The 15,345-nt window shown below is 51.5% G+C and overlaps 1 protein-coding gene across 1 annotated transcript; it reads right to left on the reverse strand.

The window, feature by feature from the left end:
* Positions 1 to 4,025: 4,025 nt before the first annotated feature.
* SCGB3A1 (secretoglobin family 3A member 1) lies at positions 4,026 to 5,405 on the reverse strand. The gene is made up of 3 exons (XM_039223575.1): positions 5,351 to 5,405; positions 4,431 to 4,720; positions 4,026 to 4,119 (listed from the first exon to the last, which is right to left on the reverse strand). Exons 1-3 carry the CDS (start codon positions 5,403 to 5,405, stop codon positions 4,096 to 4,098), a joined length of 369 nt encoding a protein of 122 aa, XP_039079506.1. The 3' UTR covers positions 4,026 to 4,095.
* Between the last annotated feature and the right edge of the window lie 9,940 nt (positions 5,406 to 15,345).

Raw genomic sequence — 15,345 nt, forward strand, 5'->3', positions numbered from 1 at the left:
AAGCATCTGACTTTGGCACAGGTCATGATTTCACGGTTCGTGGGTTTGTGCCCGTTGTTGGGTTCTGTGCTGACAGCTCAGAGCCTAGAGCCTGTTTTGTCTCCCTCTCCCTCTGTACCTCCCAAACTCATGTTCTCTCTTTCTCAAAAATAAAAAAAATAAAAAGCATTAAAAATAAATTATAAAATGAATAAAAGATTTGAATAGACATTCTCCAAGAAGACAGAGTTTCTTTTTGGAGTGATAAAAATGTTCTGAAATTAAACAGTAGTGACGGTGCCACAGCACTGTGAATAGTCTGAAAACCCTCTGAATTATATACTTTAAAAGGGCGAGTTTTATGGGATTTGAATTATTTGAGATTCACTCATGGGTTTTTTTTGTTTTTTTTTTTTTAATGTTTATTTATTTCTAGGAGACAGAGAGACAGCGTGAGCAGGGGAGGGTCAGAGAGAGAGGGAGTCACAGACTGAAACAGGCTCCAGGCTCTGAGCCGGCAGTCAGCACAGAGCCCGACGCGGGGCTCGAACCCACGAACCGTGAGATCATGACCTAAGCGAAAGTCGGACGCTTAACCAACTAAGGCACCCCTGAGATTCACTCATGTTAATGCGTGTAGCTGTAATAGCTGCAATGTGATATTGCGTTGTATGAATATTCCAAAATCTACCCTTCTCTGCAACTATCTTTGTGTTTTCTAGTTTTCCGTTTCCTTCTCCCAACCATTACACACGATTCTGTTCTGAACATTCTGTTAGGTGCCAGGATTGCTGGAAGTAGTTGCTAGAAATTACTGGAATTGCTAGGTGTTGGGGCGTGCATATGATTTTTACTAGATATGCTTATTCCTGTCCAATGTGTTTCTGCTTACTCTCCCATCAGAAGTTTATGAGATTTTCCCATTGTTCCACAACTTTGCCAATACCTGTTTTTCTCCAACTTCGTTTTTGGCACTCTGGTGGGTATAATGGTATTTCATTGTGGTTTCTGTCTATCTTTCCCTTATTAATAACAGCATATTTTTGCTATTTCAGGTTCCTCATATAATTCTATGCCTGTTGAGGATTTTGTCCTTTTCTGGTTAATTCATAATTCCTTATGTGCACAGGGTATTTACCCTTTATCAGTTAATGTGTCTTGCATAATTTCTCACTTGTCTTTTAATTTAAAAAATGTTTTAACTTTGTATTTTGAAATATTTTTCAGTTTTCAGAATGATGAACTGATTTTCTTGTGTCCTCAGAATATTACCAAACAGGCTACTTTTCCCTTCTGTTTAAAAAACACATAGGTTTATTTTTTTTTAAGATTTTTAAAAAATGTTTTTATTTATTCTGAGAGAGAGAGAGAGAGAGCATGAGCAGGGGAGGGTCAGAGAGAGGGAGATACAGAATCTGAAACAGGCTCCAGGCTCTGAGCTAGCTGTCAGCACAGAGCCCGACGTGGGGCTCGAACCCACGAACCATGAGATCATGACTTGAGCCGAAGTCGGATACTTAACCAGCTGAGCCACCCAGGCACCCCCAAAACACATAGATTTAGTCATATTTGATGAGTGTCATCCACTGCACTTATTACCATCACTGATATTCAAATTACCCCATTTTTGGCCAGTGAGAGATTTATTCAGACTGGTCCCTGTGTCTTTTTGGCACCATCCTGGTGGTCTTTAGTAGCTTATTCTATTCTGGTATGAAAAGATGTTCTAGGTTTCATATCTGGAACCAGCCATTTCTCCGAGACTCCTGGTTTCATCAGTGAGAAATGATATCTAGAGGCCACAGTCCAGATTCGTCAGTTTCTAGATACTTTCAGGGGACAGGGTAAGAGATTTTTTTTCCTCTGAAGATAAAACACAGCAGGTAATTATGATTGTACTTTCTGTTCAAATGTTGAGCCCTAAAGTTTTTACTGAACTTTAATAATCTTATATTAGCACCTTCTTTCCACTTTGCCAGAAATCTCAAGTGCCAGCACCAAGAAAAATTTGATTGTGTTTACTGTTCTCATCCTTGGGGTATTACCACCCCTGCACTGAATGTAGAGTTAAATTACTGTATTTTCATGTTACTTGGAATAATTTTTTTTCTTTTACTATTTCCGCACCCAACATGAGGCTCAAACACATGAACCTGAGAGTCACATGCTCTACAGATTGAACCAGCCAGGTGCCTTGGAATAGTCTGCAGAGACTGTACCACCATGGGAAATAAAGTTAGATTTGTTCCTCTTTTATAATTTCAATTTTTAGAGTTCTTTAAAATTTTTTATTTGGTCTTTTAGAATCATGTAAAATATTTATATAGTTACCAAGTCAAATGGGCAAAATGGGATGTTTTTTTAATTTTTTATTTATTTTTGAGAGAGAGAGTGTGTGTGAACAGGGGCAGGGCAGAGAGAGAGGGAGACACAGAATCCAAACCAGGCTCCAGGTTCTGAGCTGTCAGCACAGGGCCCAACGTGGGGCTCAATCTCACAAAACTGTGAGATCAGTGACCTGAGCTGAAGTCAGATGCTTAACCAACTGAGCCACCCAGGTGACTCGCAAAATAGGATATTTAAGGAAATCTAGCCTTTTGCCATATTCCCTCTTTGCCTGGAATTATGGTTGGTATCTTCCCAGAAGTCTGCAGGACGGAGGAAGCGAACCATTGCTGTCAGCATTGGAGTTTCAAGTGCTACTCATGGATGCCCTCTTCTACTAAACTGTGATTTCCCCTCCAGTGTTTGCCTGGGAAGGCTCCAGAGGTGGAAGGTAGCAGGGTCATCTCAGGACGGTGTCCTTGCCTGAGCCCCCCAACCCACTATCAGTTCCAACAAGCTCCTGTGGCTTACAGTGTTCTTCCAGGGATGCCTTGAATATTTTAACCCAGTGCATTAACTGAGGAGCATACATAATGTCCCCAGAAATTGGCTTGTGGTCATTTCAGGTCAGGTCATGTCCCCACTGCCTTCTTCACCAGAGACGCATAGAGATTCATCTAATTATCGGTTCATTTTTGTCCAGACCAGAGCCTTACACAAAGACTCAGAACTCTTGAGAATCTTGGGGGCAGTGGTATTGATGAGAGATTTAAAGTTCATCTGGATCCCAGTGGCTGCCTCCCCTGTTCTAGGTTGATGTATAAACTTGTCAAAATACAACTGCCCCCCACCCACCGTTTAAAGCCCTGAATGTCCTTGTTCAAAATAGGAACAGAAAAAAGCCAGACTCATGTTTTCATATAAAATATGTACAAATGGATTCAGATTGTCCGTGGTGGGTTGATAGTCAAATCAGGGAGAGCTCTTCCCAGAAAACATGAAGCAGAGTTACATTTTTCCAGAGATATAATTTATCAATCAAAAAGGAGTTTTCTGGGAAATTTCCCTCAAGACAGACATCAATATTCAGGCTCTGGGCACCTTCCCACCAACACTGGGGATCAATCCAGAAATGGTGGGTCTTCTGGTAGAACCAAAGGACCCAGAGCCACTAAATTATTTCAAAAATAAACTACCAGAAACCACAGAGAAAAATCAAACATGACATAGACTTCCTGCAGCCCTCAGTCCTGCCCCATTCCAGGAAAGAAAGCTATGTCAGAGGGAACCAAAGCTTTTCAAATATTAGCAACAAATGGCTAGCTTTGGAGGGTTCTCACCAATTTCCAAGGATTAAATAATTCCCATGCTTCATAAACAATTGTGGAGCATAATAGGTGTGTGTGCGGGGGGGGGGGGGAAATCCCAGTTTAACTAACTCTAATACTTGCCCAATCCCTGTCACCTTTAATTGGTGGCTCTGAGTCACCTGCCCAATGTCAGTAGTGCCTCTCACACACATGCACACACCTTCACGTAATCTGGGGCATGGTGTACCTCCTGAGGCATAGGGACCATCCCACCTGTAGGCCCCTTCAGCACCATCGCTTCAGCAGGGGGAGAAACGGGCATTGGTACCAAGGTAAGAAGAAATTAGCCTCAAAGCCACTCCTATCCATGTTTATTGGGAGAGTAGGGGAAGGAAGGCTTGCATGGTCAGGGCTGGGCAGCAGGTCCCCAACCTGCAGATGGCAGCACCTTGTCCCCAGGCAGAGATCCTCCAGCCTCGGCTCAGCCAAGGTACGTCAGGGCCCCCTGGAAAGGAGAAGCCATGTTGGAGTGTGTTCTCCACTCTGCCCACTGGGCACTGGGGGGGCACAGCTAGGACTCTGGGCAGAGTCCCCGGCAGGGTCATACCTCACTCCCAAGGGCCCTCAGCAGTCCCCTTGCCATTCAGATGTGGTCAACAGGGTTCCCACCCAAGGAATCCTGCTTCTGGGGGCCGGCAAGGAGGATTCCCTGACATGGGCCGGGATGCCTTTGGGGCAATTTGAGGAGTGGACCATTCCACTCTGGGAGGATGGCTGGGGAGGCCTGCCTTCACAGGGAGGGTGCACCCACATTACCAGCAGAGACTTCATGGCCCCCACGGCCTCAGGGCTCAGCTCGGCCGCATACTTCCTGGAACCCTCCATGAGATGTTTCACTGGGACCCCCAGGATGTTCAGGATGAACTTCAGGGGGCTGAAGCCTTGGAGAAGGGGGTTGCCTATGGGCCCAGCCCCAGCCATGGCTGCTGTCTCAACCAGGTCTCCTGCCCCGGCCAGGGCCTCTGCCCCAGCCTCCACAGCAGGCTTGAGGTTGGTCAGAGCTGAGGCCACAGGCTTGGCCACTGTGTCCACGAAGAAAGTGGCCGCTGCAAACACAAGTAGAGAAGAGCCCCCCTGTGTGGACTGGGCCTCCGTGGACACCTGCCAAAGGACTGTCTCCTGCAGGTGCTGTGTCCACCTCTAACCACCCACTGACAGCTACCCTAAGTTAGGGGAGGCCTAGCCCTGAGGAGTCCCTGCCTGTTGGGAGAGGTGGTCATGTAAGCAGATCGCCGTGGCCCAGCAAGGAGGTGGCTGGACAGAGGGACCTACGAGGTGGCCCAAGGGTGAAAGGAGATGGAGAAAGCTCTAAGTAGGATCCAAGACAGGCTTTCCAGAGGAGGGGCACCTGGGATGTGCCTTGAAAGAGGAGGCAGAGAGCAGATGGGTAGTCCCAGACCAGGGCCAACGCTGGTACAGCCTGGTGTTGGGTGAATAGGAGAAACCAGGGCCAGTGGGAACAGGAGAGGAAGCCTGCGTTATGGGGCAGGGCAGACCACAGAGGGCCTCAAAAGCCCCAGGACGGAGCAGAACATCCTGCCCAGAGGGATGAGGAGCCCCAGGAGTTGGTGAGCGGAGGAGTGGCCTTGTGCCCAAGGCAGAGACAACAGGGGACCCGACCAGAGCCTCTGCCAAGGATAGCCAGGAGCTGGGGACTAAGGCCTGCAGGCACTCACCAGGATGGCTCAACAGAGCCACACAGAGCACCAGGAAGGCGGCGGTGAGCTTCATGGCGGACTAGGCTCAGAGGCTGCTCCTGGGAACAGAGGCAGGCTTTGCTGTGGTTCATATACCCCACCCTCACCCCTCTCCCAGGCTGGGGCCTCACCCACCTCATCCTCCTGGGAAACCTGCTGTTTGCTCAGCTAGTAGAACCCTGGCCAACTTCCTGCTCAGCCTGGTGGGCCCTGGGAAGCCTGGGCCCCACTACGCACCCAGGGCTCAGGACTTCCTGTTGGCAGGGCCCCCCTAAACCAGAGGGCTGGGCTCTTCGTTGAGAGCAGGAACGTAGGCTATGCTTTGTTCGCACAAGGCCCAGCCAGGATGTTGCCTTTGCAGGAGCTTTCTGTTCCCACCCCACCCGACCCTCCAGTGCTGCTCTGGGCCCCGGGTGAGGAAGGGGCAGATGGGTGACACCCGGTCCTTCCTCCTGCTGCCAGACCATGAAAATGGAGGGCAGTGGGGGTCCTCCTGTCTCTCCTGGTCCTGGAGAGGCAGAGAGGAAACTACAAGCCCACCCAGGTCAGACCTCAGCCCGCTACCAGTGAGAACACAAGGACCCAGGACAGTTTTCCAACTCTGCCATCAGTCCTGTACCAAGAGTTTCTTTCAAAGTCCTTACACATCTGTCACTACAGAGTGTGACAATGGAGGACTAGCAGAACATATTTAGCCCCGCGACATAGGCTCGTCACTGGGAAAATCTGAGTTTTCAGGGAGTGTCCTGGAATACACCCCTCCCCCACCGCCCCACGTTGGTTACAAGAGGGTTTTGACCTTTGCAGCCTGGCGAGTCTCCAGATGTTCCTGAGCCCCCACGGGAGGCGCTTTGCACCCTCCTGCCTGCAGACAGCACTGGACTTATTAGTAGCTGTGACCAGTGTGTGCACATTCGTGTGGTCTTCACGCAGTTCTGACACTTTCCCTTGATTATCTGGGGGCGCTTTGCATTATCGTTCTCAGTGTGGAAGTAATTGCAATAGGAAATACGTTTTCAACTTGTAAAAATTCACCTTCGAGGGATTTTTTTCCAAAGGGTTGCTGCTCTTGAGGCCAGGACAAGACCCAACAAGAGAGCCAGATGGGGTTACAGATGGAGCAGGGTGGGGAGGCTTCCCCCGGGCCGCACCCACTGTGTGCTGAGCCTCATCCCCTCAAGGACGCAGTAACCAAAGGGACGATTTCTCCGGCCAGCTTCTCTCCTACAAAGCCTGGGCCAGCCGGTGGGACGACACCTTCCCACCGGTCAGGGTGGCTCTGCCTTCCTCCACAAACAGGATGCAGGAGCTGGGGGGAAGGCCAGAGGGTTTCTCTGTGACCTCAGGGGACCTGAGGGCCCCCCTAAGTGGAGGCTGTTTCCAGGGTGAGTGAGGACAACAGCACAACGTGGATAAAGAAGGAGGACCCAGCCAAGAGGTTTCCCCTTCTGCGTCAGCATGAATTTCCTTAGGCCCAACACAGCGTTGTGGCGTCCCCTTCCAGGAAGCAGCTCCTCCACTGGGGTGAGGACACATACTTGGAGGAGAAGCTGCTGTGGCAGCTGGGAATTGCCAGGAAAGCTCACCCAATGTGTGTGTGTCGGGGTGGGGTGGCAGTGTTGGAATGTTCTCACAGGCCTCTTGTTCCTTGGAGAGCTGGACACGTGGATCTGGAAAGAGCAGGCATGGGGGCACCTGGGTGGCTCAGTCAGTTGCACCTCTGACTTCAGCTCAGGTCATGATCTCACGTTCTCCACACCTGGTCACCCGCACCTCTGCTGTAGTCATGGCGGGTTTACAGAAGAAAGAAAAGGATAGACCAGGTTTGCGGCTGAGATGGGAGCCTGAGCAGAGCATTGCAGCCCCTAGTGACTGACAGCTGCTGCCTGCCAGTCCACGCGCCCCTGTAGCTGATAGGTCCTGCTCACTGGTGGGCCCACCGCTCTTTCTCTTTTGTCCAGGTGGCTGTGCTTCAGCCCCTTGGCTCTTCTTTCTCTTGGGTACAGGCCACAGAAATGGACCCTCAGCCCTAAAGTCTAGGCTCTGGGCTCCAGCCCAGCCTCAGGCCTCTGTGGTTCGGGGCCCAAAGAACTCTGGTGTTTTATTCTTCTCCACCATTGCTCCCTTTGGGGTCCCAAAGGGATGGCCAGAGCAAGGCAGAATTCCCTGGGTTCTTGGCCAAGACCCATCTAATGGAACTGCATTCCTAACACTGGCTCCACCAGGGAGAGATGGCTTTTCCTTGAGCCTTATCTCACCTTCTTAAATGTACTAAATGAGGACCAAGGCCCAACCAGAGAAAACAGTTATAAGAGTTGACCCAGACTTACAGAGCCAGGACACATGGGATCTGAACCGTTGTGACCTTCCTCCCCAGAGCCAAGCCATGGTCACAGTGTCCCCAGCTGGGCTCTCATCTTTGGATCTGGTGCCTGGGGCAAGTGCCCCCACAAATATTCATTGCATCTGAGATAAAAGGGAGCAATGAAAACATTGCACCAGGTCACATTTAACATTTTTATATATATTTTTTTCTGATATCAAGCACAAATGCCTTGTGTTTTTGTTTAATGTTTATTATTTTTGAGTGAGAGAGAGAGAGAAAGGACCATTGGGGGAGGGGCAGAGAGAGATGGGGACAGAGGATTTGACGTAGTCTCTGTACTGACTGCAGAGAGCCTGATGTGGGGCTTAAACTCATGAACTGTGAAATCATGACCTGAACTGAAGTTGGACACTTAACTGACTGCACCACCCAGGCGCCCCAAGTGCCTTGTATTTTTACTTGCTAAGTTTTGTCTACTATTCTTGCTGATGCTTCCCAAATGCTCCAATGGATGTCGTCCCTGGGGTTGTCCATGGGATGGGGACATTTACAGAGTCACACCCATGTCAAGAACTATGTCTTCCTGCTCCATTCAGGTGAGGGGGTCCCGGTGACCACCCCATCCTGGGAATTCCATCCAGGGAATCACCTCCTTCTGGGTTGTGTGTTTCCCATTGTCTCCTTCAATTTCCCCAGAGGATCAAGGTCAAACTCAGGCTCCAGCCAGGATGTGGCTGGAGGGGTCACTGGCTGTGTGGTGTGGGGGTAGGGGACATGGGGCTTCAGCTGCTCCGCTCATAGGATTATCAACCAACTAGCCTGTTTCCATCCCTTGCCCAGACTCCCTGTTCTGAGGCCTCTGTGGGGTGGTGTCTGCACAGATGGTGGGGTTTCCCTTCCTTGGCACTGCCAATCCCTCCACCTACCACCCCCACCTTGGAAATGATTGTTCTACTGTTTGTCTAATAAAGTTTAAACAGTTATTATTGAGGGGCACCTGGGTGACTCAGTCGGTTAACTGTTCACTTCGGCTCCGGTTATGATCTCACGGTCCCTGGGTCCGAGCCCTGCGTCGGGCTCTGTGTTGACAGCTCAGAGCCTGGAGCCTGCTTCAGATTCTGTGTCTCCCTCTCTCTCTGCCCCTCCCCTGCTCATGCTCTGTCTCTCTCCCTCTCAAAAATGAATAAATATTTTTAAAAATTTTTAAAAATTATTGAGATGAGACTCCTATAACATAAAATTAACCATTTTGAAGTGAACAATGTTGTACAACCATAACCTGTATGTAGTTTCAAGACATTTTTATCCCCCCGAAACGAAACCCCATCCCCATTAAGTAGCCCGTCCCCATTCCTGCTTCCTCCCTGGCTCCAGCCAAACCATCAGTCCGTGGCCTGTCTCTATGAATCCTGGGTATTCTGGGTATCTCATATATATGTAATCATACAATATACAACCTAGCATAATATTTTCAGGTTCATCTATGTTGTAGCCTGTGTGGTGCCCCTTTCCTTTTTATGGCTGATTATTCTGTTGTATGGATATACCACAATTTGCTTACCCACTTATCCACTGATGGGAGCTCTTTCTACTTTCTGGTTATTATGAATAGTGCTGCTGTGAGCATGTGTGTGCAAGCATTTATTTGAGCACCTGTTTTCACTTCTTCTGGTAGATACCCAGGAGTGGAATCCTGGATCATATCTATGTTTAGCCTATTGAGAAACCTCCCAAACTGTTTTCTACAGGGGCTGTGCTGTTTTATGTGAGGTTTCCAATTTTTTCCATCCTCAGAAAACATTTGTTTTCTGGTCTTTGTTTTCCTATTATAACCATCGTAGTGCATGTGAAATTGTACCTTAACTGTGTTTTTTATTTGCATTTCCCTAATGACTAATAGGCATTTGCATATCTTTGGAGAAATTTCTACTCAAGTCCTTTGCCTGTTTTTAAATTGGGTTCTTTGTCTTTTTTCTGTGAGTTATGTAAGAGTTCTAATATTCTGCATACTAGACCCTTATCAGATAGATGGTTTGCAAACATTTTCTCCAATTCTGTAGGTTGTTTTTTCAGTTCCTCTTTTATTAGTGTTTTTGTTTGTTTGTTTGCTTTGTTTTGTTTCTTTCACTTTCTTGATAGTGTTCTTTGATGCACAGAGTTTTTAATTTGATGGAGTCCAATTTACTTATTTTCTTCTTTTCTTGCTTGTGCTTTTGTTGTCATATCTAAAAACCCATTGCCAAAGCCAAGATTTGGTCATGAAGATTTATCCTTACATTTTCTTCTAAGAGTTTTAGGTGTTTTGCTATTACACTGAGGTTATTGATCAATTCAATTTTGAGTTACATTTTTAAAAATTGTGTTTTTTTGTTTTTTTATTTCTTTAAAAAATTTTTTTAATGGTTTTTTTTTAATTTATTTCTGAGAGAGAGAGAGAGAGAGAGAGAGACAGCGTGAGCAGGGGAGGGGCAGAGAAGAGAGAGGGAGACACAGAATCCAAAACAGGCTCCAGGCTCTGAGCTCTCAGCACAGAGCCCGACACAGGGCTTGAACCCACAAACCATGAGATCATGGCCTGAGCCGAAGTCGGACGCTTAACCAACTGAGCCTCCCAGGCGCCCCATCTCTGCGTCCCTCTTTAAGATTATAGGCCATTGCTTGCATTCAGGGTTTGCCAGATAATCCAGGAGAGTGTCCTCATCTTCATTTCAAGCTAATTAACTTTATCACATTTGCCAACAGTTTTTTTCCCTGTAAGATAGCTTTCAAAGGCTCAGGAGCTAGGACCTGGGTAGTGCTGGGCATGTCCACCTCCCGCCCCTGCCAGGCCACTGGAGGGTGTCCAGAAGGCTGTCGGAGCCTAGCTGGCATGAGGAGAGGGTGCGGGGTGGGCAGCGGCCGTCAGCATCCACCTGGGCCTCCCCGAGCCCGCTCCTGCACATGCACCTGCCTCCTGCTGGCAGAGGGCCGCGTTGACACTGAGGTGTCCCTACTGCGGATGACATGGTCAGGCTGTCCTGGGCAGTGTTTACAGGACATCCTTTGGGCCAAAAGAAACATCGGCTGGTTTGCTTTTCCCAGAATGAGGTGCTGAAGGTAGACAAGTGCTTTGGCAGCCCCGGGGGGTGTGGGTCAGTTACTGACTTCAGAGCTACAGAAGGACCATGAAACCTACCAGACCCTAGAGCCAGGGCTCAGGCAGTGAGCCAGCGGCAACTGCCTGGGCCCCCATGGCTCTGACTTCAGCAACAGCTGACTGGGCCACCGCGCACTGTGCCCTCCATCCCCGAAGTCCCAGGAGCTCCCATATTCTCTTGCCATCCACTTTTTGCCAGGTCAGCATCTGACCATGTTTGCTCTGCTGGCCTTGTCTGCCTCCAAGTCCGGAAACAGAGGTTTCTGAGCCCTGCCTGATAGCCTGGCTAAGTAAATTAGATAGCTTGCAGTGGATCATGACACCAATTCCGGCTCTTAGAGGGTGGCCACTCTGGGCAGGGGGGCGCAGCCCTGCGCCCCACACCTGTGGGCAGCTGGAGCCCCCCATCCTTCGTTACCATGCATCACAGGAGCTCACCAGGTCTCCATGCCCACCTTTTGCTTCCTCTATGATAACTTTGGCGCAGTCCCCTTGTGAGCCACTCACGTGTGGAGGCTGCTGAGCGCACCTGTATGCACTGTGACGGTGTGGGTTTAGGGGTGTGACTGGGAGGCTGCTCAGGCCTGAACCGCCTCAGTGGCCTGTGCACACGCACAGCTGGAAACAGTGCCCTCGGTGTCCTTCATCATCCCTCATGGGCTCCTTTCCCACAGAAGAATGGGCAGGTTCCTGAGAGGTTCCTGGATCCCAGGAACCCCACGCTACAGCCTTGTCTCAGAGACCCCTTCCCCCCACCAAGGGCACGGCCCCCAGTCTCCTCACAGGGAGGTCCCCCGGGCTGGGACCACCACAACAGACAACAGACGATCCCCAATCTCCTGCCCTGAGTCGTCATCATGAGGACAGGCAGGCACGGCCAGGGCTCTGCGGGGCGCTGAGAGGTGGCCATCCCAGAGAGGCCTCTGAGTGGCTTGCAGGGTGGGGTCAGGGCCAGAGTGGGAGGGCTGCGGTGTCCCGCCCAGGGGTCACACCACGAACCTCTGGCATCACACCACCTCCGGCTCCTTCCTTTTCCTCACAGCTTGGTCATCTGGGGCCCTGGGGCTCCAGGCTGTGTTCCTGCCTCCATGGGGCCTTTGCTTGGGTCAATATTGATCTGGCTTCTTCAAGTACTTCCTTCTGCCTCTTCCCTGAGCAGGCCTCCTCCCCTCAGAGCCCTGCCACAGGGAGGACGGGCAGGTTCAGCAGCCGGCCACAAGGTTTTTGCTGTGTGGGCTTGAGGCAGGAGCAAAAGCAGTGGAGAAGCTGGCCTGCATGGCTGAAGCAAAGACTGAAATTCCAGTTTCTAGGTAGCTGTCCTCCCCAGGCCTGCAGCCACCAGCCCCGTGAGGTTCCCTGGGACTTGCTGCTCTGAGCAGCTGTGCCGACCGCAGCAGCTGTGGACAAGCCATGCCCTGGATACCCAGGCCCCATTTTCCTCTTTTAACCCTGGGCCAGTGTAGGGCCTTAGCAATCAGGGGAGCATCTACCGTAGGGGCTGCCGGTGGTGGCTCCCTAAACGGAACGGTATGGGGCGAGAGCATGGATGGTATTATACTCATGAGTCAGAAGAAACGTAGCCCAGAGAACGTCAGCCACCTGCCTGAGGTCCAGGGCCAGCTGCTGGGGCTGCACAGTCTCCTGAACCCCTTCCCATCCCAGGTGCCCCTCGGCATTGGAAAGTCCACCAGTGACCAGCCCCTGGGCTGGGAGCAGCCACCCGCTGAATGAGGGAGGGGTGGGAGTTGGATCAGACCCCAAGGGGTGTCCCAGCCCAAACTCTGGACCAGAACCCCACCAACATGGAGGGGTACTTGCTGCCATCCCAAAGTGAGGCCGGCTCGAAGCTGATTCAGCAAGCTTAAGACCCAAGGGTTGAATAGCAATCCTTTCTGCTACTTCCATTTCTCAGAGGCCCTTGACAGACCAGGATACCTGGCTGTGCCCAAGGGAAGGGCAGCTGGGAAAACGGGCTGCCTCTTTCCAGAGGAGGGGTGAGGTGGTACTCCCAGCCACCCCACTGCACCCGTATCAGCTCTGGTGGACTTGCAGCAGGGTCCAGAACAGCACAGAGATGTCACCCCAGAAGCCATAGCCACTTGGCTAACTGGAGCCCACGTCCCAGAGAGGGCGGTTGAGGTCTTCAGAAATCCTGCCCCACTTTCCAAATCCCTCCATTTTCTCTCCCGGACTCCTATGGCCACCCCTCGGGATTACTACCCCCCCCACCCCCCCAACATCTGGTTTATGGCAAACTTTGCCACCTTCAGTCTCAGGCCTAATCGTGGGGTTTCCATCTCTCTTGGCTCCGTAAGAGCCAGTGTGCACTCCCCTGTGGCCCAGCCCAGCCCCGGACAGACTCGATCGCTGGGCCGGTTGCTCCTGAGCTCCAAAAGAGCAGATATACAGAGGACGCCTGCTGACTTCCAGACCTCCCTAGTCCAGCTCATGCAAGGGACACAGCTTCCCCTATTAACATCATTTTGACCCCAATCCTTCTCAGAACAGACTTCCCACCTTCCCTACCAGTTCTCTGGTTCTCTTCACCTAAGGCCCACCCCACCTGCAAATCTGCTTGCAGGCTCTCCTCGTCCTGTTGAACTTTTCCTTCTCCCTCCTGGGCCTTGGCACCTTTCTAGGCCTGAGGAAGCCAGAAAGATCCCCGGGGTGTGGGTCAGGGCCTGTGTCCATTCCTGCCCTTGTCCTCCAGGCCTGTCCCAGGTCCTTTGGCTCTGGGACAGAGAATGCCCTGGGCCTCAGGTGATGGGGGGTAGCAGGTCTGGGAACCTGCTTTTGTAGAAGATCATGTAGGAAAAGGATTTTTCCTCCCTGCATATCCAACCTGGATAAAGACCCAGCTCACAGCTGATCTCCTCTTCTGCTCTTGTGAGCAGGAGCTGTCCTCTCTTCCGCTCAGAGCCCACCCTGGTGAAGCCCAGGACCCCCACCCAGGCCTTGCCCTGCTCCCGGGAGGCCCCACTCTGCTCCTTCAGGAGCCTAGGGGCACCCAGGTGGCTCAGCCGGTTAAGCATCTGGCTCTTGATTTCCACTCAGATCACAGTTCGTGGGTTCGAGTGCTGCGTCTAGCACGGAGCCTGCTTGAGATTCTCTCTCTTCCTCTCTCTCTGCCCCTCCCCTGCTCACACTCTGTCTCCCTCAAAATAAATAAACTTTTAAAAAAAGAGGCTAAATGTAAGTCAGAGCACATCACCCCTTTCTCAAAACTTTCCTCTGGTCTTAAAATAAGAAACTACCTCCTAAGTTTGGGCTCCCAGACCCTCTGGGATGGGCTCTTTGGGGCTCTTCTCCTCCCACCCCCTCGACCCTCCTTCCTTCTGCCCTGAGCCTTCGCTGCCTGTCTTCCTCCCGTGCAGTGCTCTGCCAATATGTCACTCCTTATAGCAGGAAGTCTGGCCTGTGAGTTCTGTGGGAACTAGGACTCTGCCGTGTCCCGTGGCCCATGATGATGTGTGGCTCCCGGGTGTGGGTCCCTTGGCCTGCAGTGGAGAAGTCAGGATAGAATCAGTGGCATCAGGGGACACTCCAGCGTGCCCTTGGCCTGATGACCCCTAAAGGAGAGGAGTCACAGGACTGTGGGGCCAGGGAAGGGGGGGCCAGGGAAGGGGGGGCAGGGCAAGGGGCCCAAAGGCCGAACACACTGATGGGACGCCCCCATCGGCTCCCCTGTGGCTGAGTTCTCATTCACACCTGGAGACCTTGGTGCTCTGGGGAGCGGGCAGGGCTGGGACCTTGGGACACTGAGTATCCAGCCCAGGTAGGAGCAGGGGAGCCCAGGAGTGTGAGCACAGCCCTGCGGGGAGCCTGGTGCAGTGGTCTCCAGCACACGTGGCCGTGCTTTGGGCTGGGCCATCAGGCAGGCATCCTGATGGCTGACACCTGAGTTGAGGCATCTCCCCAGGGAAAGTGGCTAAATCCAACATGACATTGCAAAGTTAGTATGTCCAAACCCAATGGGGGCTGGGGGTGTGGGTGTCTTCTGTATTCACATTCAGATTAGATTTATTAGAGAGGTCCCAACCACAGCAAGCCCATCTTTACCAGCTACCTTTGTGGGGAGGGGATCTTCTCACCAGAGTTGAAAATGAGGCCAGGACAGCCGGCATCACAGCCCGAAGAGGGGAGGAGGCAACCAGAAGTCTCCCCAGCATGGGAGAGGCCAGGACAAAGCAGGCATACGGCCTGCCCACAAGATGGCCTCTGTCTCTTGACCTTTGCTGGGGTCCTTCTTATCTGCTCCCCTGGTGAGGTGTCCCCTGCCTGTCCCCGACATATGTGGCCCCAGCCCCAAACCAGGTCTAGGGGTCATCGCTGGCTCTGCCTCTTGAACCCCTGAGGCTGCTGCTGGGCCACATCCATATGGCCTCAATCCGGGCCCTATCCCCTGTGTCAATCCACAGCTTCCTCTATGCCAGCCGTTCACCTGGGAAGGGAAATCATACAAACATGGCAGGGCCGTGGAGGGCCTTGCCACACCTACCTGGCTGGAGCACA

Source organism: Hyaena hyaena, unplaced genomic scaffold (genome assembly GCF_003009895.1).
Source record: "Hyaena hyaena isolate Hyena2069 unplaced genomic scaffold, ASM300989v1 scaffold_1385, whole genome shotgun sequence".
Lineage (NCBI taxonomy): Eukaryota > Metazoa > Chordata > Mammalia > Carnivora > Hyaenidae > Hyaena > Hyaena hyaena.

Bases quoted from the DNA above. Each gene is read 5' to 3' on its own strand.
- SCGB3A1 (XM_039223575.1), bottom strand. From the start codon at position 5,405: ATGAAGCTCACCGCCGCCTTCCTGGTGCTCTGTGTGGCTCTGTTGAGC. The intron at 4,721-5,350 runs GTGAGTGCCTGC...TTGTGTTTGCAG, and splicing joins GGCTCTGTTGAGCCATCCTG to CGGCCACTTTCTTCGTGGAC. The intron at 4,120-4,430 runs GTAATGTGGGTG...TCTCCTTTCCAG, and splicing joins GGGCCATGAAGTCTCTGCTG to GGGGCCCTGACGTACCTTGG.